The 24,552-nt window shown below is 45.7% G+C and overlaps 2 protein-coding genes across 4 annotated transcripts in view; both read left to right on the top strand.

Moving 5' to 3' along the window:
* The window catches only part of LOC118776431 (tenascin-like), a 57,403-nt gene extending 39,809 nt beyond the window's left edge, over positions 1–17,594 (top strand). For 2 of the 3 annotated variants that reach the window (XM_036526787.1, XM_036526786.1), the window contains 11 exons: positions 7,643–7,765; positions 9,184–9,327; positions 9,695–9,814; positions 10,745–10,888; positions 11,639–11,769; positions 12,123–12,255; positions 13,479–13,630; positions 14,471–14,567; positions 15,193–15,354; positions 15,787–15,950; positions 16,272–17,594. In XM_036526787.1, coding sequence (XP_036382680.1) covers positions 7,643–7,765; positions 9,184–9,327; positions 9,695–9,814; positions 10,745–10,888; positions 11,639–11,769; positions 12,123–12,255; positions 13,479–13,630; positions 14,471–14,567; positions 15,193–15,354; positions 15,787–15,950; positions 16,272–16,382 — 1,481 coding nt within the window. In that variant the 3' untranslated portion in view covers positions 16,383–17,594. Of the gene's footprint in view, positions 1–5,956; positions 6,230–7,642; positions 7,766–9,183; positions 9,328–9,694; positions 9,815–10,744; positions 10,889–11,638; positions 11,770–12,122; positions 12,256–13,478; positions 13,631–14,470; positions 14,568–15,192; positions 15,355–15,786; positions 15,951–16,271 lie in introns of all 3 variants that reach the window. The other variant, XM_036526788.1, reaches the window with a different exon arrangement.
* Positions 17,595–19,303: 1,709 nt separating this feature from the next.
* On the top strand, positions 19,304–20,384 carry b3galt8 (beta-1,3-galactosyltransferase 8). The gene has a single exon (XM_036528049.1). The coding sequence runs from the start codon at positions 19,385–19,387 to the stop codon at positions 20,381–20,383; it is 999 nt and encodes a 332-aa protein (XP_036383942.1). The 5' UTR covers positions 19,304–19,384; the 3' UTR covers position 20,384.
* The last annotated feature ends 4,168 nt before the right edge of the window (positions 20,385–24,552 follow it).

The following is a 24,552-nucleotide window of genomic DNA, read 5'->3' as shown; positions in this document are numbered from 1 at the left end:
ACCGGCCATGTGTTCATCCTGCTTCTCCACCTTCTCTTTGAGCCATATTTGTTGACATGGCAAAGTGCTAACTGAACAAGCCTCAGCATGTCTTTGTGTCATTATTAAGAGGCACCAGTCATCACAGGCTTTATGAAAACTGTTTATGAAAATCTGTCTCCGCGCTCATCACCTGCTGGGCCCCTATCCTTTCTGTTCTGCCTGTCACTCCCACTGGAAGTCGCATTTTCTTTGTCACTGTGTCCTTTTGCCAGTGTGTGTGTGCGTGTGTGTGTGTGCGCGCATTTGTGCGTGCATGTGCACGCGTGTCTGTGTGTGTGTGTGTGTGTGTGTACGTGTGTGTGCGCGCGTGTCTGTGCACGTGTGTGTGTGCGTGTGTGTGTGCGCGCGTGTCTGTGTGTGTGTGTTTGTGCATGTGGGTGTGTGTTTGTGCATGTGCATTTTCAAGCACATATAAAATGTAGAGCTGGTTTGAATGAAGTATCAGGAGGTGGGATAGGAATTAATTAATCTCATACAGATGTCGGGTTAATATGTGTCATTCTAATTTCAGTTTCAGACATATTCTCTCAGATATTTATTACTGTATGGTATATTATTTGATGTAATAGTAAATTATAGAAGTGTCTCTTTAAATAGTGCAATGTAATATTTCGCTTTTGATGTTGGTAATTTTGTAATTTCACTACAGTTGGTAGTCTGTACTGTGTTAGGCTGTAAAGAGCTCTCCAGTTTCCATTAGCTAAAATGCAGCCATTCATTCTTTAATGATTTGTTGAAGTGGTCCTTATTTCAGTCTTCAGACACACTCATGCACAAAGACAAATCCCTCCAAAGACAGAAAACGCCAGTAGCGGCAGAGCTAAAAATGTGTTTGAAGTGTAAAGTATAACATTTGAAAGGAAAAAGTGCCTGAGTTTGATCTGAGAAGCTGCAACTGACAGGTAAATTAAGATATGACTAATGACAGATATGCCGTATCATTATGACATGACGTATCTGTATATTTCTGTCTATTTATTATCTGTGTCTATCGGTCTCTGTAATCTCTTTTTGTGGAGTGGTACGCATTAAAGCTCCAGAGACTGTTCAGACAGACGGAAAGGTTTTTCTTCCCTACAGTCAAATATTGTTCCAGACTGTTATAGCTACGCAGACATGACTTAAAATTAGTTCCGTGTGTGCAAGAATGTAGCAAAGGTGAGGTGAAAATCCCATGAAATACAAAGTTAAAACAAGTTTGAAAATCCATTTTTTAAGACTACTGTAGCTCTTTCTACCAGCACAATGGCAGGTAGACTCTGCTCTGTGGTTATTTTTTAACTTTCTGTTAGCAAAGCCAGTACACACTGCTTCCTAGAGTCTTCTGATTGGCCGTTTGAATCTGTCTATCTCCATGTCAAAGAGCCTCATTGTCTCCTGGCACTGCACAGAAAGGATATGTAACAATTATTTCCTGGAGGTTACTAATTCCATTTTGGCTGACACAGCAGCATCTACAGTGTAACCTTTCCCACAATGCATTGTTCCAAGATGTCATACACAGCCCCCCCCACCCCCCACCCATAATCCCAGCACTTTCTCTCCCATGTGCTGTCACAGGAGCTGACTTCTCCAATGCTTCACTTCCTGCCCCCTTTCTCCTCCAAGAAGGGAATCATCCAATCGTTCCAAAGGAGCTCTAGATGGACAGGAGGAAAAAAAAAATTCAAATCTGCTTTTCCCATGAATCATGCTTGATGATGCTTTCTGGCTTTTTTTTAATCTTTGTGGCCAAAACTGAAAGGAAATGCAGATTTTTCGAGGGATGGTTGGTTGCCACAGAAGTATCCCATAGCAGAGAGCACAGGGGTTTTCACTGCTATTTTGCATCTTCCTGGGAGGGCTCCTTTCAGCGGACTCTCCCAGCATTGCTCTGGACTTCTTTCCCTTCTTATGCTTACATTCACACTTTTTTGGGGGGAGGTGGTGGGGGTATTGGGGTTAGACTGCCAGGAATTGCAGAGCCCACAGCTGAATGTGGCTGGCACTCAACCTTGCATACTAATGCATAAAAAGGCAAACCAGCTGAAGGAGGGCATTTGCTTAATCCCGATTCACCCAACGCCATCCAGACGCTTTTTTTTTCGCCGTCGGCCGACTCCATTGCGTCTGCATGCGCTGAGTTGACCCGACTGCGAAACAAAGCCCGTCTTTGGAGCACGCCCTGGTGCCGGTCCAGCCCGTATCCAGTAGCTGGAAAAACAGGAAAGGCAGATCCCCGAAGATCCGCCACGCTCCCTGCAACGGGGCACTGCCAGTAAGAGCTTCAGAAGATTGGTATAGTTGGCAGCAGTGTGGTGTACCGAAAAGGTAGCAGAGCTAGTAAATGAAAGGTTGCTGGTTCGATTCCCCACTGGAGCACTGCTGTTGCACCCTTCAAGGCACTTTACTCACCTTGATGGAGTTGTCTGCTGAATGGCCATAGTCTAATGTAGTGTAGTTTAGTACTCATACACCTGTGTGCATTAGCTCCGGGTGATACCGGTTGTTAGATAAAGCCTTCTCTAAGATGTGGGCTGAGACCCCCTCAACAGGATAGACCGCGCCGTGTGGCAGGCTCCTCTTTGTAATCCCTGGGTGGGATTTCGGAGGCAGGTCTGAGGCAGGGGATCAGCGGGCCGCCACGCGTTAGCGCTCTGGAGAAACCCCCACACTCGCAGCGAGCAGATGGCGGGCGCCAGCCGGCTCCTTAACGAGGACCGACAGCACGTCTCACTACCACTCCTGCTCCGTCCGGCAGACGCCCGCTGTGCGCCCGTGCCGCGATTCACTGAGATCGAGGCTTCAAATCAACGTTCCAGGACGTCTGGACCCAAGCCTCTTTCCAGTGACGCAGAAGGGTGATGAGTTGCAGCAGAGGAAAGCTCCCTCTTTAAATTTAACATTGGGGTTCTTTGTTTGGGAAATTTGGACATTTTGCGGAGCAGCCGTTCAACTGCTCGTCTTGTTCGTTTCTGATGCCCGGTATCGCTGTTTTCCCCTGTGTAAGCCTCTGCTTTCGTCCACATTCACTCAGGCCAGGCCATCGGCGTGTGTCCTCGTGTGTTCCCGCTGGAAGCATCTTGGCTTAATTACAGTACAGTGCAGACATCCACTGCAGCACAGCACTTCCTGTGACTAACAGCTGTGACCTCCTGCTGTCAAGTCCTCCTGCACTTATCCATTACCAGCAGAAGCTAACCACCATTTTGCCCCTGTCAGATACGTTCCTAAAAACAGAAGCAAAAGCCCTCACAAAGCTGCCTCATCTGCCCACACCTAAGGGATCCTCACCCTTTTCCCCTTCCCGGGGAAAGACTGAGTGTTTGGACCGCTCTTGGGTTCATGTTACGAGAATCTGCAAGTGAGGAAGAGCGGTACTCCGGGCCTTGACCCGGGGGGTGCCGGAAAATCGGACTTGTTCTGCAATCTGGTCTCCTCGCTGGCAGGTGCGAAAGTGTCGTTTTTGAGAGGCGTCACCAGATTTCGGGCTCTCTTCCACCACACGGTTCCGTCTCCCACTCTCCATTCCCCTGCTTAAATCCGCAGCTGTTTTCCACTAATTAAAAAGGGATGACAGCACGTCAGCGCAGACGCCGCATGTAGACTCAGTAAATCACAGCGCTCCTACATGTTCCACCCTGATGTATTCAGCGACTGTTACAGGTTCAAAGGTTGAAGAAACTATTTTTTCCATCCGATATATTTCTGTCATGCTGCTAGCTTACCTAAGGAATTGTACCTTAACTGGGAAAAAGAATATAAATTGACAGAAAAGGGTGAAAGGGTTTTTTTATTTTTAAACCATATTCTGGCACAACTGACAAATGATATCTGGAAGTCTGACGAATGCAGATGAGATTGTGGGAGACTGGGGCTTACTGAGACTCTTACTCCATTCAGGATCCTCTGTACATTTGAATACCTCTGCTCCTCGGTCTTAAAATATTCAACAGCCCTTATGAACTGAAGGCCAGTAATGTCTGAGTTGCGCCAAACATTTCGATCCACAAATCAATAATGGGTTCTAACTGAGGTGGATACTTTGCCTTGCCTATCATTAGTGATTTTCTGTGGTCCAGTAATTTGACTTGGCTGTTTCAACATGAATTCATACTTGCTTCAGTGGAGTGTTATAGCTAGCAGTCTCTTCTGCAAAAAAACATAATGTTCACATAAAATGTGGTTACTGAACATTGCCATGTTTATTCATGTGTGTCAGACATGGCTGAGTTCATGCCACTAAAACTTTGAATGTGGAACTTTTTTTTGCAATTACTGTAAACACAAAAACTTATCTCACCATCTCTCCTTTCATCATGAGGTCCCTTCTACCCCCCGAAACACTACCCGCTCTGTTCTCATCATTAACAGCGTGGCACGGAGTAGAAGATGTATGTATGTAAATGTAAAATGTTTCGGAGACACTGACCCCTTTTGTTTGGACCATTTCACAGAATAAGCAGGGCTGGCTGGGGGTTAATTCAGGTTGCCTCCCAACTTTGTCCATTTTGACACACTGGGGGCAGACTCTGGTCTCTGCTCAGTAAACGTGAGCTCCACTGATGAGGTGCGCAGTGCTCCATGCTTCTGTACACCACCTCAGCATTCTGGGCGGTACCTGACACAGTGTGCCTGGGTTCAAGAACACTCCAGCTCTCGGCACACCATACACGCACAGCACACCTCTCCTTTTTCCTTCCCACAGTTCTGCTGTTTCTTCTTCCTCCTCCAATGGGTGGAAGTCTCAGTCTTCCTGTTTTACATGTGCCTGACCTGTGTGTGTTTCACCCTTCAGTTTTGTTACAGAGAAGAAGCGGCACTCCTTATTTTTATACCTCACTGTCTCTCTAAATCTCTAAATTATGTCTCTCTAAATTATGGACATGCAGTCTGCTTGGCAAGTATTTGCTGTGTGTTCCTTGAAATGGGTCAAGAGCAGGATTTTACCTTCTGCTTACTTCAGAACGGGAACGACTGCGCTTATCCCCATGTGCTGCAGTGTCAGGGCTGTAGTCAGACTGATTTGCTTCCCTGAGAGCAGCAAATCAGTAGTAGTAGTTCGGACCGACCCCATTGCTGCCTCGCATCAGATCAAACAGAGGAGCACAGCAGTGTCAATCAGACTGTTTTCTGCATGAGATCTCTGTACAGTTGGTGCATTAACTTGATTTTTTTTTAAATCTCACTACTACTGAATGCAGGTGCATGAGGTTACACTGGTGTGAACACTGAATGCACCTCTCACCTCATGTGCACCTTTGAATAAAGACAGAGAGACAGAATCAGTGCAGCAAGTTGTCCATGTTTTGAATACCCGGGAAAACGTTAAGACAAGATAAACCGCTAAATCCAGCATTAATCCCCAAGTTTGTTTCACCTCTGGGCTGATTCATGTGCCTCTGGACATACAGATGGGAGGGTGAGCTTTTCTGCTGAAATTTTTAGCCAAATTTAGACACCTTACTGTCAAGCCACCTCGAGTGAATTCCCTGGTTCCCCGGTTACCACTTAAGCAGCCACGTTGAAGATTGCAGAACATGTGTTCTGATTTCCGAAACACAGCTGCACACATCTCACTCTCCTCTGAGCCTTACAGTCCCAGAAATAATAGTATGTATCCAAAAAAAGTGAAGACACAACTGCTGCACTGCACTGTAACCTCTTACTTAGTCACACTTAACCAAGAGGTAAACGCCGGAGGTATTGACTTACAGGTTTGAACTGCATGGTGTACTGTGGACACAACCCACCTTAAATTATCTTATTTGTCACAATCTACTGACTCCCTTTTTGATCTCTTAACATGTGTCTAACCGTTGTGACAGATGTCACAGGCGTCTTCTTCAGTTTAACTGTTGCTATCTTCTGCGAGAATGTAATAATTTTGTGATCTTAAAAAGAGGCGGAAAAAACATATTCCCTTGTCATCCAGAGGCTGAACCAGAAGTGGAGGACCTTCTCGTATCGGACGTCACGCCTAACAGTTTCCGACTGTCATGGAAAGCCGAAGAGGACGTCTTTGATAGCTTCGTCATTAGAGTTAGCAATGCCGAGAATCTGGCTGATCTGCAGGAGTTCGGCGTTGCCGGGAAAGAGAGGTTCAAAGTCGTAACGGGTCTGAGCGAAGACTCCGAGTACGAAATCGAGCTGTACGGTGTCACTTTGGGATGGCGCTCCAAGGCCATCACCGGTGTAGCACAAACAGGTATTCTTTGCACCAAAATCGGTCCCGGGAAAAATTGGTGACTGGCAAATGCGCCCCTTAACTTTTTAACTTTTTAAGCCTCTTAAATTTTTTTATTCTTCATAATTCCTTGTTAACTGTGTGCCACACTCTTCTATGTCTTCTGTGATGTCCTGGCTGGACACAGACTGAGGGATAGAAAGTGCTCATGCACAAAGGACAGTTTGTGTTTTAACAGTTTGTGTTTGTCTGTCATCTACTAACTTGATAACTAAATAACCCACTGTTCTAGGTACAAAAGGATTGATGGCTTGCTTCAGAGTACAAAACTACAGCAGCTTGCAGTGTTCATTGACACTTGTTTCACCTTCTCCAGCATGTTTCAGGAGATAAGAAAGCAGAAATTTGACTGAGATGTCCCTGCGCTGCCTTTGATTCCCCCACAGGAATGTCTCTGTCTCTGTCTCTGCCAGCGTTCTGTTGTTTTCCTGTGTCGCTCACTGCTGAGCGCTCTGAGATTCAGCAGGAAGAGCGCCCATCTCTTTGTGTGCACCTGCTGTGTAGTGTCACTTGCCTGGCTTCTGTTTGCTAGCTCCTTTCTCCCCCTTCTGAAAGTTAACAGTCCAAAGCACCAGAGCAAGGTCTGATAATGCCATGCAGGTCACTGTGTCTGTGTCTCCACACAACTGCACCAGAGACAATCTCATTTTAGACCTCTATTGGTGCTGTTCCAGCATGCGATGAAGATCTTTCTGGTGTTTATGTCTGCCCGTCCAGTCATGCAGTCAGAGACGCGCATGTGTGTTCAAAGGACGTGCATTTCCTGTTGTCCCCTGAGGTCCCGGGGGAGCCCCCTTTTTAATCTCGAGTGTGACGCTGGCATGTGTCACTTTTGTGTTAGTGAAATGGGGGTGAGCTAATCTCTCTGTGCGTCTGTCGTGCCTGATACTGTGCTTCGTCTGTGATATCTGCTGCAAACTGCCTCTTTGTTTCAATACATCTCTCTCGTCTTGATTACCCTTCGGCCTTGCGTCGAGTCATTGATCTTTTTCTCCTCAGCTTTTTAATTCAGTGTAGATCTTTATTTTATTAAATCTGTCTATCTATTATTAGATCTTTGTTTTATTAAGCCTTGATCTGAGGATCTGAACTGATTTTCTTTACCAGTGCACCCCCCCCAACACCTCATATTGTCTGTTATGAGTCTTTTAGAATGTTGGATGCAGTTTTGATGTGTTCTGTGGTTCAGCTGTTTTTTGTTTTCTTGACTATAAGAAAACTGTAAGGAATCCCTCCAGCTGAGAGCACAGGGGACTTCCCCTGGCTGGGGCCGTGTTTGCCTGCCGCAGAGATGCCCTCTCAGACAGTAACCTCCCCATCCCGTCTGTGGTCTGTTTCCTCTCTCCCGCGCTCTGTTGGCGACACCGGCACCAGGTGTGGGTTCTCCCAAGGGCATCCGCTTCTCTGACGTCACTGACACCTCCGCCACCGTTCACTGGACCGTGCCCCGCGCCCGAGTGGACAGCTACCGGGTCACCTACGTGCCAGCCCAGGGGGGTAAGTGCCCAAAGTGTGCCAAGGAGCCGAAGCGGAGCATTAGCCCTGCCAGCAGCAGGGATCACGGTTACATTCAAGCTGTGGAGACATGAGAATTTGGCCAGCTGTTAATACACTGAGAGGGTACAACATAGTTCCCGGGGGTGAGGGCTGTGGGTTCAGACTTTCCTATTCTCTTGAGCGTTTGTGAGCGGGGATTCTGTCTGTGCTTTAGAGTGGGTTTGGTGTAGTTCTGAAGATGCAGAGGAGTGTTCCAGGGGACACAGCGCGTTCCAGAACTGCTCTGGCCAATCCACACGCTCCGCAGATTCTCAGACAGAAACACATCAGAGACAGGAGTGAAGCAGATGTATGCGGTTAATGTGATCACTCTGAGCTTTATATAGCTTCAGTATTACAACAAATGAATTGCCATGTTGTAGGTCACTTTCTAAGCCTAAACCTCCAGCCTTGAAGCTGAAGAAGTAGCTTCAATGTAACAGAGTGTCATATGGGATGATCAGCTGTGTCTGTATCTTTGGAAGTTAGAGAGTGAGATATTGCATTGTTGAAATCAACAAATCAAAGGTCATATTTCACAGAAAATGTAATGTGGTATTAGTGCTGTATGTACTGCTTTAGAGAAAGGATTGATATTATTTCATTTAAGCTAAAATCGTGTCATCTTTCAATAACCCACTTCACACATTTCACATTTCACACTTCAGTGTCGTAGTAATGTCAGGGGTGGCCATTTTGGGTCAGTCTGACAGGTTTTCAGGTTGTGAAACACACTTTCTAACTTTAAACTTAAACAGCCTGGATTTTTCCTTTTTTTCTCTCAAAGTGGTTCCTGTAGTCACTGGGAAAATTATGATGGAATGTCAATCCTTGTCTGCCCTCTGCTGGTGGTTAGAAAAACATACCAGCTGATTTTTAACCGATGTCGAGTCCATGTTGGGGTTTTTTTTGGCTTTTGTTTTTCTCAGTACAGACGTGTTTAAATTCCCTGTCACACTGATGAATACAAATAACAACAACAACACAGTGGTTCCACTGAAGTGTGTTTTAACCGTTTTTTTTTTCCTTATTACTTCAAAGCTGCTGTGCTGAAACTTTCTTTTAACGGCAGCTATTTGGAAATAACGAGCTTGAAAGTTTGTAATTAATTGAAATTTTTTTTGAAACAACCACTACAGAACACTATTGCTCACTATAGCTCAGTTACTGAGTTATGATTCAGACTATTTCTGTTTGGGAAATCTAAAGGTCCATCCTTCAGCTGTCTGTGGGCATAGCTCACTGAGGCAACAGCGATAGTGGAGGATAATGGAGGCAAATCCATACATACTGTAGAGCACCAGATTTATTCATATGTTGATTTGGGGACCCCAGGCTGTCAGACTGGTCTTTCACACGTGCTCTGTCCCTTTCCGCAGGAAGTCCTATGACTGTGAATGTGAACGGTGCTGTCTCCCAGACCGTGCTGTCCAACCTGACCCCTGGGGTCACCTACCAGGTGACTGTCATCGCTGTGAAGAGTATGGAGGAGAGTGAGCCTGGCTCAGCCAGTGTGACCACAGGTGAGTTTCTCACACACACACACACACACACACACACACACACACACACACACACACAAACACACACACACACAAACACACACACACACATACTCACACACAAATTTTTCCTTGTACAACGTTTCAGTATTTAGCAAATAATTAGCTGAATGCTCTGTGGCTTTTGGACAGGATTTAAACTATTTTTCCTAGAACATGCAGGGTCTGAAACAAACCCCAGAGTGTCTGGGACACTTGTAACCCCTCGCCAGCAGCAGACACACCTGATGCTTCACTACCATTCCAGACGCTTGCAGTTTGAATCCTCCGAGATGTGTGGGATGTGGCTGAACCTTTACCCTGATTGCCTGTGCTTGTTCCCACAAAGCCCTGGACAAGCCTCGCGGCCTGACGGCCATCAACATCACGGACACCGAGGCGCTGCTGATGTGGCAGCCGTCCATCGCCACCATCGACGGCTACGTCATCACCTACAGCTCGGACACAGGTACAGGGAACAGGCGTGGCTCGAAGAGCTCTGATTGGCTGCTGCTCCCTCTAACCGCACATCAGCAGGAAGTCTGCTACTCTAAGGATGTTGTTCAACTGCCAACATGTACTGTCCGTGTTTGTGTCATCTCAGAAAGCAGAACTGTGACCAGCTGGTGAGCTTAGTTTCCTAAACGTAGTAGTGTAGAGCAATGTTTAAAGAGGTGGAAATATAGCCAGAGGCTTGCAGGTTTGAATCTTTAAATAAGTAAATGAACTGTGAATATCAAAATGGAGATGTAATCGGCCAAAATGAAACAGGGAAACCCTTTCAAGAAGGAGCTGTAAGTATTCTGTACCATGGACTTGACTGCTGGAGGGGTGCCTGCAGTTGCACAGTTGAGTAATGTAATTAACCCTAATTCCTTCAGTAAATGTCTGCATACTGGCCTCTGCTGAGCTCAGAAATGGTGTACCCTGTTTCACATCCTGTCTGAACGGTTAGGATCCCATAGATGGGAATGAACATTTACATTTATTCATTTGGCAGACGCTTTTATCCAAAGCGACTTACATAGGTTACGGTTGTTTTCCATGTGTTGGTTGGTACGGTTGTTATCCATTTATACAACTGGATATTTTTACTGAGGCAGTTGTGGGTTAAGTACCTTGCAGCAGTGTCCCAGCGGGGATTGAACCGGCAACCTTTCGGTTACAAGTCCTGCTCCTTAACCACTATGCTACACTGCCGCCCAGTGTGTGAACGTGTGAGATTTTCCAGGTGGAAGGGCGTAAAATCCAACTGCACATCAGCGCTACCGCAGAACGCTTTTGCAATGCGAGCTCATTGAATGGCCTGAGTCAGATGGTTTTAGCTATGCGTGCAGAGGCTCCCGTCCTCCCTCAGTCTGTGGACTCAGCTCGTCTATGCCCTGTGTGCTCCCTGCAGTGGCCCCGGTGATGGAGCGGGTTTCAGGGAACATCGTGGAGTTCGAGATGAGCTCCCTCACACCCGCCACGCACTACACCGTCAAGGTGTACGCTGTCAGAGAGGCCCAGAAGAGTGCCGCCACCAGCACAGACTTCACCACTGGTGAGCTTTCCTCTCCCAACACACTGCCATCTGCTGGCCAGGTTGGGCGTAACCACATACAGACTTTCAGTGGCTCTGAAGAACACAGTTGAAGTCTTTAAATCTTAAATTTAAATGTAAATACCAAAAAAAATTGTATTTCGATTTGTACTGGACATGAGCTCACTCTTTAAGAAGTTCACATTCTATAAGGGACCTACATACTTAGATTAATATACAACTAATCCTGCATGTTGCGTAAAACTGTAACCAATTTTTTATCCCTGTTTTTCTATCCCTCTTTGGGCATTGATTGCATATACTGTTGTATCCAAAGCATCTATCAAAACAAATGAGAATGTGATTTAAAATAAATACAGTCTACTTCTGTCGTGCAGTGCTTCGGCTGTGTAAGAGGGAGATACAAAGAGAAAAACAGACACAACAAACAGCCAACTCTCACCCACTGCCTCGCGGATGAATCAACCGTTTTTTATTAGACAATAGCTGACATTTCAGTCTGACGCTCTGATGAAAGTCTGTGCGACAGAAGTGTTATCTCTCGTCTAATAAAAGAACATGATGATTCATGAGAGAGGCAGCGTGCAGGAGGTGTTCGTCTGACATTATGTATAATAAAACATAAAATATATGTAATTCAAAGTGCTACAGTGGCCCAAATAGATGTCAGCCCACAGTAGCAGCACAGATAGATTAGTGGTAACCGGGATACCCCTCCTCGGTGTTCTCTGACTCCGCCCTCTGCTCTAGATGTGGACGCCCCCCAGGACCTGGCAGCTAGTAATATTCAGACTGAGAGTGCCACACTGACCTGGAAGGCCCCTCGCGCTGACATCACTGGCTACATCCTCAGCTTCGAGTCAGCTGATGGCGCTGTCAGGGTGAGTGCTCCACCTGGTGGCTGGAAAGGGGACAGCCCCGCAGTGGGTCTGTTGTCCTGATTCTAATGACTGTAAGAGCTACAGCCCCTTTCAGCCTGGTTCCACCATACAGGGGTTTGTGTGTATGTGTGTGCGTTTGTGTGTGTGTACCGTTATGTTTGTGTGGTTTTGTGCATGTGCGTGCATGCATGGGTGCGTGTGTGTGGTTGTTAAAGGCTTCAACTTCATTGTTTACCTTGACAGGAAAAACCTTATTGAAGTGGTAAAAATGAACCTCACCAGTAGGTAGAAACTGCTTTAGTCTTTGACATGTGACAGGATGTGATTGTGTTTTTGCACTTGACTCCATCCAGGAAGTGGTCCTGAGCCCCACAGCCACATCCTACGGCATGACCCAGCTGAGCGCCTCCACAGAGTACTCAGTGAGGCTTCAGGCCATCGCCGGCCCCAAGAGGAGCCGCCACGTCACCACTGTCTTCACCACCAGTGAGTGCACTGCTGTGTGTCCCCTTCTCTCACTTACCCTGCTCCTGTCTCCTGTGGAACTGTGTGGCCCTCTCTCTCCTGTATTCCTCTCCTCTCTCTCCTGTATTCCACTCCTCTCTCTCCTGTATTCCTCTCCTCTCTCTCCCTCTCCTGTATTCCTCTCCTCTCTCTCCTGTATTCCACTCCTCCCTCTCCTGTATTCCTCTCCTCTCTCTCCTGTATTCCACTCCTCTCTCTCCTGTATTCCTCTCCTCTCTCTCCTGTATTCCTCTCCTCTCTCTCCTGTATTCCGCTCCTCTCTCTCCTGTATTCCTCTCCTCTCTCTCCTGTATTCCGCTCCTCTCTCTCCTGTATTCCTCTCCTCTCTCCTGTATTCCTCTCCTCTCTCTCCTGTATTCCTCTCCTCTCTCTCCTGTATTCCTCTCCCCTCTCCCCTGTATTCCTCTCCTCTCTCCTGTATTCCGCTCCTCTCTCTCCTGTATTCCTCTCCTCTCTCTCCTGTATTCCTCTCTACTTTCTCTCTCCTGTATTCCTCTCCTCTCTCTCCTGTATTCCTCTCTACTATCTCTCTCCTGTATTCCTCTCCTCTCTCTCCTGTATTCCACTCTTCTCTCTCCTGTATTCCGCTCCTCTCTCTCCTGTATTCCGCTCCTCTTTCCTGTATTCCTCTCCTCTCTCTCCTGTATTCCGCTCCTCTCTCTCCCGCATTGTGCTCCCCTTCACTCCCTGCTGTTCTTATTACTCTCCACTCTTGCCCCGTCTCTGCTTTCTCTCCTCTTCTCTCTCTTTCTTTATCCTGTACCCTCCCTGCACCCCTTCTCTACACTCCTCTCTTCTCATCACTCCCTTCCACTTCTCTGTGCCTTTTTTAGTTTTTGCAAAAAGTGGACCTGTACAGATCTATACAGCATTTCCTGTGGAAGGACACTTGGGGCGGGGAAATTTTGCTGTTGTACAGTATGTTGGGATTTCAGAACTGTTTAATTCTGTTCCAGTGTATTGAAAAAATGAAAGCAATATTATAAGAAGGGCCACAGAGCCTCTCCCACTGAAAGATATAAACATACGCCAACATCAAAGACTGACATCAAAGGATCTGGCAACGAAGTCGGTGGCTTGAAAGTTAGATATTGGAAAATGTGAGTACAGTATAATCTCACTCTGTGTGTGTGTGTGTGTGTGTGTGTGTGTGTGTGTGTGTGTGTGTGTGTGTGTGTGTGTAGTTGGCGTGCTGTATAAGTACCCGAAGGACTGCTCCCAGGCCCTGCTGAACGGAGAAACCTCCTCCGGCATCTACACCATCTACCTGGGCGGAGACGAGGGCCAGCCCCTCCAGGTGTACTGCGACATGACCACGGATGGAGGCGGCTGGATTGTGAGTGGCCAGAAAGACAAGTCACATGACAAGTTCAGAATGACACAGGCAACCCATGCGCAACATTAGTTACATTTAGCAAACATACCAACAATAAGACTTAAGACTAGGGTGGAGCAAACTAAATTATGCATTAGCAAGGATGTTGAACTGAATTGCCTCAGTCAATTCTCAGTATCTCAGAGGGATGGACTATGTAGAAATGTAACCCATTGTAACAGAGCTGGCCAATGCTCTGCACATAAATTAGCAGAAGGAGTAAAACTTTACAAAAAAAACACAATAATTTATTTTAAAAAAACCACTCACAAACACAGGAGAACCAGTCTACAATCTCCAGCACACCAAAATGGCTTGCAGCAATCTGAACCTGGCCATACACCTGTAAATAACAAGCCTTAATTAGTGCAGGTGTGACCATTTAACTGGCTCAGACAAAGACAAATTAACAAAACAATGAAACAATCATTAAATCAAGACAAACATGAAACCTGTTCCAGTTGTAAATGATTGATTTGAAGCACTTATTTTACAAGATGGAATAAAGACAATGAGGATCCTCAGTTTAAACAATTAAACAATTAACATTGAACATTTAACCTGTTGTGGGTGAGGTGAAGGGCTACTCCTTCACACCCATGTACAGTAAAAGGCCACGGATAAGAGTGTTTGCAAAGCAGATATATTAGGTAACATAATGTACTACTGCCATAGTATTATTGCAGGAAAGAATGATTCTCCTGATCAACAACCCAATGGGGGACACATGCAAAAATATGCATTTGCAAATCCATCCAGAGACATCGCTGGTTTATTGGGTCCCCTCTCTCGTCCCCACAGGTGTTCGTCCGACGCCAGAGCGGCAAACTGGAGTTCTTCCGGAACTGGCGGAACTACACCGCTGGCTTTGGTGACATGAACGACGAGTTCTGGCTTGGTGCGTTCCTCTCCGCCTCATTTCCTGATGCGGGCTTTCAGTTATGGTGCTGCACTAAAAACGCGAATGCAGCGAGAGAATGGTACTGTACATGAGCTGTTCCACAGATGAAACATCAAAGCACCCACACGGTGGCTGTGTCAGCTCATTGTTGACTGACAATATCAGCAAAGAATGGGAATCAATTGCATGACATCACAACGGGGGGTGTTAGCCTGGACTTGATGATGTCACAATGTGTGCATGCCTCAGTGATAACCAGCCTAGGACGCCCCCCCAGACCAAATTTCCTATTTTGAAAGCTTTTTTACTTGCGTACATAATCCCAAATTTTTAAAAGGATTGCATTTAATTTTTAAATATGGATATGATTAGCAGTATTCTTGACAGGTCCACCTAAACCAACTTTTAATGATATTACTTAGTTCTAATTATGGTTTATATTACAATTATAATTGTAATAGCAAACGGAAATCCTCCTGTGATCTAACATGTGACGTGACATTAAACCACGGGCTGCTGAAGGTTGTGAAGTCACACTGAGTGTTCTGGTATGTCCCCGATGCTCGCTCACGCTCGGTATGGGAAGCGAGGTAACATGGTGGTCATGCCTCCCCTCCCTCAGGTCTGTCGAACCTTCATAAGATCACAGCGTCGGGTCAGTACGAGCTGCGGGTGGACCTCCGAGACAAGGGCGAGACGGCCTACGCCCACTACGACAAGTTCAGCGTCTCCGAGCCCCGCAGCCGCTACAAGGTCCACGTGGGCGGCTACAGTGGCACTGCAGGTGCGTTCATTACGCCGTCCTCACCTTCATCCTCATCCCCATAGTCATCCTCACTTCCATCCTGACCTCCATCCTTATCTCCATCTTCATCCTCACCTTCACCTCTTCCTCATCCTCATCCTCATAATCGTCATCACCTTTGTCCTGACCGCCATCCTCATCTCCATCTTCATCCTCACCTTCATCCTCATCCTCACCTTCACCTCTTCCTCATCCTCACCCTCATAATCATCCTTACCTTTGTCATGACCTCCATCCTCATCTCCATCTTCATCCTCACCTTCATCCTCATCCTCACCTCAGTTTCTGCCCTGCAGATTAGTCATGAACATCATAATGCACAATTTTGTTGTTAGCAAGATTGCCCTTCTATCCTGTTTTAGTATTTTAAGACAGTTTGCTAATTTATTTCTTTCTCTCTCTCACACACAGGTGACTCCATGACCTACCACCACGGCCGCCCCTTCTCTACCTATGACCACGACAACGACATCGCCGTCACCAACTGCGCCCTCTCCTACAAGGGTGCCTTCTGGTACAAGAACTGCCACCGTGTCAACCTCATGGGCCGGTACGGAGACAACAGCCACAGCAAGGTGAGAGAGTGTCACAGGCCCTGCCTTGCCAGGTGCACGTCACACAAACCGCCCCTCCTCCACCTTCATCTTGCACTCTGTTACCCCACCCAAGTGCATAGGTCATAAACAAACTGCCCTCTGCCCCACCTCCACCCTCTGTAACACCACCCAGTCATCCAGTCATAATTTACCTGCATAATGGGATCTGTGCTAGCCTTACCTACCTTCCACAACAATGGTTGACTTTTTCCGCATTGTAAATTTGCCTTCTCTTTTAAATATCCGCTCTTCAGGATCACCTAGCCTAGTCTGAGTTCTTGTACTTCCTGTTTTTCTCAGGGTGTTAACTGGTTCCACTGGAAAGGCCATGAGCATTCGATCGAGTTCGCTGAGATGAAGATCCGGCCGTCCAACTTCAGAAACTTCGAAGGGAGGAGGAAACGATCGTAGAACCGTTACCATCCCTTTCACCCTCTTATCCTCTTCCCCTGTCTCATTCTCTCTCCTCTCACCCCCACGAATCCATTCACCCCTGTCACTACCAAAGCCACACTCCACCTGCCCACCCCCACCCCCACCCCCAGCAGACACGCCTCCTCATTGCCCAGACCCACCCTACCCAGAATCCTCCTGCACTTGATTTCCATTAACTGTCGTTTCCCACATTTTCACAGCTGAATTTCACGAACTGTTGCAGTTACCATGGGCTTCTCAGTTCTCAGATTAGCACCACACACTCTAAACACACACACAGGCATGCACACGCACACACACGCACACACCAAAGAGAAGAACATACTATGTTTTATAGGACAAGAGATTTAAGCCTCCTTCTCTGTAAAGTTCAAGGTTGGGGGGTGGGGGTGGTTTACACACACATCTGGCTTGGTGCTCTTACTTATCAAACTGTATTTGGTGTTCTCTGGTTTAATTTTGCATCTGGTTGCAACATTTTACCACAGAAGGCAGATGGTCTGTTTGTGGTCTTCTTTGTTACTGGGGCCTCCTCTTCACAAAGTATTAACTTATGTCTGCATTGGACCGACTCATTTCTCTGGTTTTCCCAGCCCCTAATACACGCAGAACTGTCATTACAGCTCATTGGAAATTACACAGGATTAAAAATGTTCGGAACAGAGACGAAAGGATAATAGATTCTGGTTATTCACCAAGTTAAACGGCCTCGTTCTGAGATCCCGTCTGTTAAACTTTATCAAAGAGGCTCCCAGAAGTCCTTTTCTCTTTTCTGTTTATTAGTCTTTGTATGACCCATCCATCCTGCCATTCCTCACTCTTTCCTGCCATCTTCCTCTCATCCCCATCTCCTCAGTTCAAGCCGTCCGCTGAAAGAGGGAAAGTTTGCCAGAGCAATCATGTGATTTGAGTATGCCCAGCTCTGCCCATGCACTGAGATGGTACCAGCACGTACTCCGCGCATGGGTCCCGCACATGAAACTACGCCACTCACATATCAATGTTTGGCTTTGGGGTGCAGAAAAGAAAAAGAAAAATTTTAATAGTTAATTATTTCAATTTATTTCTTGATTAAATTTCTTCTACAAATCCAAGGCAGGGCCTGTTATTCAATATATTATTAAGAGTGAAAAACAACAACAAAGATTTCTTACATTTTCGCAAAATGTGAAAATGTACAAGGAGCCAGAGGTGAAAAAAGGGAAATTTGTCATATGCACAGTTTTATGAATTAAAAAAAAAAACATACTGGCCAGTTTGTATCGACAGTGTAAATGGATCTGAGCTGGTGAACACTCGATGGGCAAAACCCTCCTGTGGTCTGAGTGAATCTCACAGAGTCAGGATCTGTACCCTCTCCACTGCGCATTGACATCAAAGATCCAAAAATCCTTGTGCTACGATGATAGGAAAACCGTCCCTAAATTGGCGATGCCGCAAAGCTAAAGCCACTGACCCACCTAAATACCTGTGTAAGTTAAATTACTTTGCTGAATTTATGTCGTTGTTGTTGTTGTTGTTTTTGTTTGTTTGTTTTTTAACTGAGTGAAAAAACAGGTGTTGCTCTGTAACCGTATTACAATAAAACAACCTTTGTTTAAAAAAAAAAAAAAAACCCTGTTATGGTTATTTGACTCTGCTGAGCACACTGTAGGTAATGATGTAATAAACTACCCCAGTCTCTCCCCCCACTCTGAGAAAACTCCCCCTCCTAATCCACACACTCACTGTTAGAAGTGAGACGAGCCTCGATGAGATTTCATGCTGTCTTCGTCCACAGAACTCCCTTTTTACATTACGTTATCCATTTATATGGCTGACTATTTACTGAAGCCAAAAGTGCCATGTCCGGAGGTACAGCACCAGCAGGGAACTCAGCCAGCAACCTTTTGCTTGTAAGGCCTGCAGTGACATAGAATAGGTTTAGAAAAGGTTTCACGTGAGGACTGTTCACCAGTATCACTGATGAATACTATTACATGATGAATTATATTACAGAGTTTGTATTCATGGTTAGATTTAATGATATCGTTTGAAATGTGCAATGTCCATACCTTCTTATTACCTTCTTATGTCAAAACCACAATTATGAAATTTAAACCATTTTGCATCTGCAATGATGAGTGGGAAAACCAAACAGGCCACATTTCTGTGTTTTTGTCTGCATTTCGCCAGATTTTCATGAAGGGGGTGGGCCTGAGTGTGTTGGAAGGCTGTGTAGTAACGTGAGATTAAATCTTTCGCAAGCAGGAGCCCGTTTTTATTTATTTAATTTTTTTTCATTCATTTAATCCACTTTGTTTTGGTGCTCAAATGTATCCAGGTCAGCCGTCTGACCGAGCACTGTTCATCAAGGGGCACGTGACTGCTTGTCAGTGGTAAAGTGTATTAAACAGCAGGCGGGTCCTGAGTGGATCCTGCTGAAAGGCGAGCCGGGGGGAGGCATGCCAGGTATGCTGCCACACCGATCCCTCCGGCTGCTCCTGCCGTGACTCACCACGCTGGAAACGGCATGTTGCCTTTGTTGCCATGGACCTTGCACTCTACCGACCGTCACTTCAGAAGGCGAAACTGAAAGCAAACAGACTGAGCTTGATCTCTGTAAGGCTTCTAAATGAAAATGGATTGCTGGGATGCTAGGAGCCTGACATAATTCCCACACTTAGTTTGGTTTACAGCGTCTCCCTGGCGGGAGAGCTGGGCTTTCAATCAATACTAAGTAGGGAGGAAGTGGATATTTTCCGGGGGGTGGAACCGTCTAGGGAGTGGCTTGTTTATGTAGCACTGAGCAAAGGAGGAGGACGAAGGTCTCTTGGTGGATTGCACTGAAATAAAGACGTGCTGAAGACATGACCAATCCGAACAAAGCCGGCTGCACCTTGTTTCAGACTCTAAACTGAACCCATGTGGTTCCGATGGAATGTTACCTTCTTTTTTGTGAGTTGTATTCAGCTGCATGTCAGAGCTACGGTTGAGGAATGTTCGAGGTCTGGTCTTGCAAGCGGACGCTAATAAAATGTTTTTTCTTGGCAGCACTGCTCACTTTTTTTGTCGGGTTCTTTCTGAATCGCAGAGGTCACGCTAAGGCCGGCCAGAGTCTGCATCCTGTTGATAAGGAGTTTTACGCGGTGATCTCTCCGTCTACCTACAAGTATGTCCTCAACCAGCCGGAGAAGTGCAAAGGGCGGCATCCCTTCCTGGTGCTCATGGTGCCGGTAGCGCCGAAGGACCGATCCTCCAGGGATGCGGTCAGAAAGACATGGGGACAGGAGGACTCCATCCCCAATGTGGACATCCTGAGGTTGTTCTTCGCAGGGCTACCCCCCGGGGATTGGGGTGGAGTGCATATCCAGAGCGACCTGGAGAAGGAGAGCCAGGAGCACCGTGACATCATCCAGATGGACTTCCTGGACAGCTACGGCAACCTGACTGTCAAGACCATGATGATGATGCACTGGCTGGCTTCCCAGTGTGGCCACGCCTCCTACGCCATGAAGGTGGACGCGGACATTTTCCTCAATGTACACTACCTGGTGCAGCACCTCCTGGACCCCACAGCCGGCACCGCCAGGCGGGGCTTCATCACGGGCTCAGTCATTGCCGACGGTCGCCCCCGGCGAAACAGGAACAGCAAGTGGCACATCCCAGAGGAGGTGTTCCCCGAGGATTCGTACCCCCCTTACGTCTCGGGCGCGGGGTACGTCTTCTCCACCGACCTGGCCGGGAAGATTTCGTGGGCCTCCAGGTTCGTCAGGCCGCTCCCCTTGGAGGACGTCTACGTGGGCCTCTGCCTGCGTTTGCTGGGCGTTCGGCCGGTCTACTCCTACAGCCTTGCCTCCATGCGCAGCCTGTTTGTGGTTGGAAACCTGGAGTACCGCAGGTGCGCCTATTCTCAGCTCGTCCTGGTGAACGGATTTCCGCCTCACCGCCTGCTCCGCGTGTGGCATGACTTTCAGAAAGCCCCGTTCACATGCTGACCCCGGCCATGTCCTCTGAGATCACAAATACTCAGAAAAACAAATACACATACGGAAAGGAGATTTTTTTTCAAGAAAAAAATATGGTGAGCAGAATTTGTAAAAATAAGCTGTTGCTGAACGACCTTGAAAAATGAGTCAACTATACAACACAAGTGTTCTGAAGTTTCAATTTTCCAGAATCCTAAATTCTTGAATCTTGCTTACTGTCTGTTGGTCAACTGATGGCTCTTCAAAGCAGTGTGGATCTGCAGTATAACTGTCTGGATGGAGACGAGTCTCCGTGTTCAGTGGTTATTGTTCATGCCTGACACTTTTTGGCCTTTGCTTTTAAATCCTGGACATTTTAGAAGCATAGGTGCATTGTTATTTCTGATCTGTTTTCATTACAGGATTAATAAAAGACTGAGTATTTAAACTTCTCACAAGCTCCTAATGGTCTGATTCTGCTATGCCATTGATACAGCGCGCAGTTGTACAATAGGCCTTTATATTGCAAATGCTGAGTACTTTTACCAATTCAATTCCAGTCATTTTCCTTTTAACATTACCTTCTGTGGAGTGTGAATTCACCCTGTGGTGCCTCTGCTCCATCTGAAACAAGGCAATAGCTTTTATCCTGACTCATCTCCCACACAATCTCTGACTGCATGTAGAATATCATATTTGGGGCAGAGATCAGATTTTCAGTTGGGCTAAGCAAACCTATCCATCATTATGCAATATGCCCTTATCTAGGTTGGATTACATTTCAACTTTTCACTACTTTATGATTACTGAGTTATATACCTCCCAGCATCAGCACCCACCCCACAGTATAAAAAAATAATATATTGAAAATATATCTTAGGGAATATATTTTTAGCTCAATCAATACATTGGAAATATGTAAATATGTAATTATTTTTGTATATTGCAATACATTTCTGCTTTGTATTTATATTTTAAATTCATTTGACAAAAATATGATGTTGAAAGAAATGATTACTCAAAGCAGCCTGTCTTCGCTGTTTTGATGAGGCCTCCTTTTTAATTTCCCTGGTCAGAATGGTGAATATCTCTTGGGGTCAGAAAGCTGACATCTTGGATGTGTAAGTGACCTGTTGCCAGTTCAGATGTCTCAACACTGAAAAATGCATATGTAACCATTAATTGTGCAGGACTGGGCCATGGCCCATTTTGTTTTTTTTTTCTTTCTTTTTTGTGATTTGTGATTTGTTTTAAACTTTTTGGCAAACTTTTTAAACACGTTGCTGAATGATAATAGAAGAAGCAAAACAGAGGCAAGTTTCTCAAAACTGCTTTAACGGTTTTGCGTAAAAAGGCATCAAACCAGGACACCATGTAACTGCTATATAAATGTATACCCCGATCACCCAATTTATTTTGTTAATTTTGAGTGCTGAATTCCAGTAACCAAGTAAAGCATCACCATACATTTTTGTGCGTTTGAAATCACCCTAAAAACCATTTACCCATTTTCCCATTACACAGTGTTTAATTTTTCATTGGTTCATGTGATTGTCACTACTGTAGGCTATGTCTGAATCATGTGATCCTTAGCAGTAAGGGCTACCTCCCCACAGTTAAGTAAGACCTCTCTGATATGGGTTGGTTCCAGGTTACGGTGCCAAAAAGGCACCTGCCCCTGCGACCCCTCCTTGCTTTACATTACAGCCCAGACATTGTTATTCTCTGGATCAATGCACTCAGATGCTCCATGGCATCACCTGGTAGTCAGGTGTAGGGCAGCTCAACTCGCCTGGCTGAAAGCCCTGCTCCCTTTAAATCACCAACACTCTCAGGACTGAGGAGAAAATCTAATTAAGCACAGTCAAGATGGTGATTCCTGGAATCAGGAGGTTAAGTGCTTGACTAGAGTGAACTGCCAGCTCATCAGTGCCGCAGTGTAAAAGGCCTGTTTCTGAAGCATGCCTGTCTTCCCATTAAATCAGACATACACGCTGGCTAATGAAGGACTTTGTTAAACGAGCCACCAGAGAGTATCCCGTTCATTCAGTGGGGTTAATTTAAAGGATTGTGGTGCTTCTCAGATTTTTTTGTGGGGACTTCCAACAAAACATGTTCTGTGAAGGCAACCCATGGCTTTGCAGTTGTAAGTGTCCTGTGCAGGCCCGGCACCAGGAGAAAATACAAGGGGTGCAATCGCAATCCATGTAGGAGCACAAAAAGTCATAAATACTATGTAAACATCGGGATATTTCATCGGGAGTTTTACACCACAAAATATTTCTCTCTCTCTCTCTCTCTGTCGACTCCATCCTCCTCTCTCTCCTTTTCTCAGCCCAGTTCTATCAGAATAAGAAACATTGTGATTAACTAAAATAATAAAGTGCATCAGTTAGCTTCTTAGCTGGCAACTGTGCAAGCAGACTAGCTCAGAAAGCTAACATTAGCCGATCATTTCCAGGGAACCACGTCAGATAATGTACTTTGATACTATCCACACCACGGAACTATAACCAGACACTGTCTAAACCTCGACTGCAGTTCTATGGAAATAAACCACGACAGGGTGGTGTGATGCGGCCTCGCGGCGAAGCCCCGTTAACCACCCTGAACTGCACCGTCAGGAGTGGTTTATTCCGCTTATACCAAAGAAATAATTCAGCACTCATATTAAAATATAATAATAACAAAAATATATATTACATTATGTGCACATCCGCATAACAAAGTCCATTCATATAACTGGTTTGACACATCCAAACTTAGAAATTTAATTATTTTAAAATGTAGGCTACTACATTAGCCTACATTAAAAATAGGCTACTATATGTTACACATCTAGGCTTCGGCTACTGAAACTACAGTAACTTAGCCCACTAACTAGAAATCTCTGATATATCCAGCTACACAGAGTCCGCTTAGCAGGTGAAATGGATAACGTTACATTTGTGTCCGTCATTTTAGGCCAGGTTCACACTACATGACTTTCAGAGTCGTCAGATCGCTGTACTTTTCACACTACACAACTTGCTGTCTTTTAATCGGGAATCTTGAAGTCGTTGTGGTTTGTGCACTACATGACCGATCAGCGACAGGGGGTCACATTACAAGATTTTTCCCCAGAAGGAATCTCCGACGCGTCTGTCTGGTCTCCAAACAACGTTTTGTCACGAAAACACACGCGAGAAGTGACACGGGGAATGACACGATACCATGCGCGAGACAGGATTTTTTTTCTTCCAAAAATGGCTAGGCCTACTGTAGAAAAAGATATTGTGCTCTGTAAGCAATATGGCCAAAATCTCATCTCACAATATTTGTATTTTAACGTAGTACTGCTATTATTGATATTGTTTATGTGATTAAATTGTAATGTAAGAGTCACAGTCCTAAGTCATGAATTCATATTCACAGTACTGCAGGAATTTATTCTTTTTTGGAAACATCAAAAAGGCATTTGTGCTCCTGCCAAAGTTCAACCAAATATTCCTCCATTTCTTGGATCCAAGCAGATCGCGGAACTTTTGTTGAAGCCATGCTTGCTGATGTTCAACTCCTCCCCCGGGTTTCCCCTCACCCCGTGTCTTGCGCTCTCATTGGCTGCAGCTCGTCGCCGCACTCACTGCCAGTCACTACACCTTTCACACTACAGGATTTGGACTCCCCGACAGTTCCGGATATTTAGCCTGCTAGATATCTGTCGGGCGTCTGCGGGACATCAGCGTCTCTCAGATGGTGTCCAGTAGCCCTCCTCTCAAGTCCAAAAAACTTGAGACTGTGTACTTCTGTTAAAATGTTGCTTAATGGACCGCAGCATCTTGTTAAGACCCTCAGCATTTAATGATTCGAAATCATGTTTCTCGTCGTTTTCGACTACCCAAAAACCCCGATTACCCATGTTGTTGATTTTGTTGTGTTGTCCTGGTGTTTCCCTTCCTCTGTTTTATTAATTTAATCTTCGCTGATGGTTTTATGCCTTTTGTTGTATTTTTCCACTTGTTCCCTAGGCTAATTTTGCTTTTGACAGGCGCACCTCCTTTTTGGACTGTCCAGTACGTTGTTTTTCATCCAAGTCTCAAAGTCTCCATTCTTTCCAAAAAGGTTAAACGTTATTTCTGAGAGATTCTCCATTTTAAGTGGCACGGTGTATTGGCGATGTCACTTTGTTGATGCTCTAGCTATGTTGATGCTGTTAACTG

This window comes from Megalops cyprinoides, chromosome 4 (assembly GCF_013368585.1).
Source record: "Megalops cyprinoides isolate fMegCyp1 chromosome 4, fMegCyp1.pri, whole genome shotgun sequence".
NCBI lineage: Eukaryota > Metazoa > Chordata > Actinopteri > Elopiformes > Megalopidae > Megalops > Megalops cyprinoides.
This window is presented reverse-complemented; position numbering and strand designations above follow the sequence as displayed.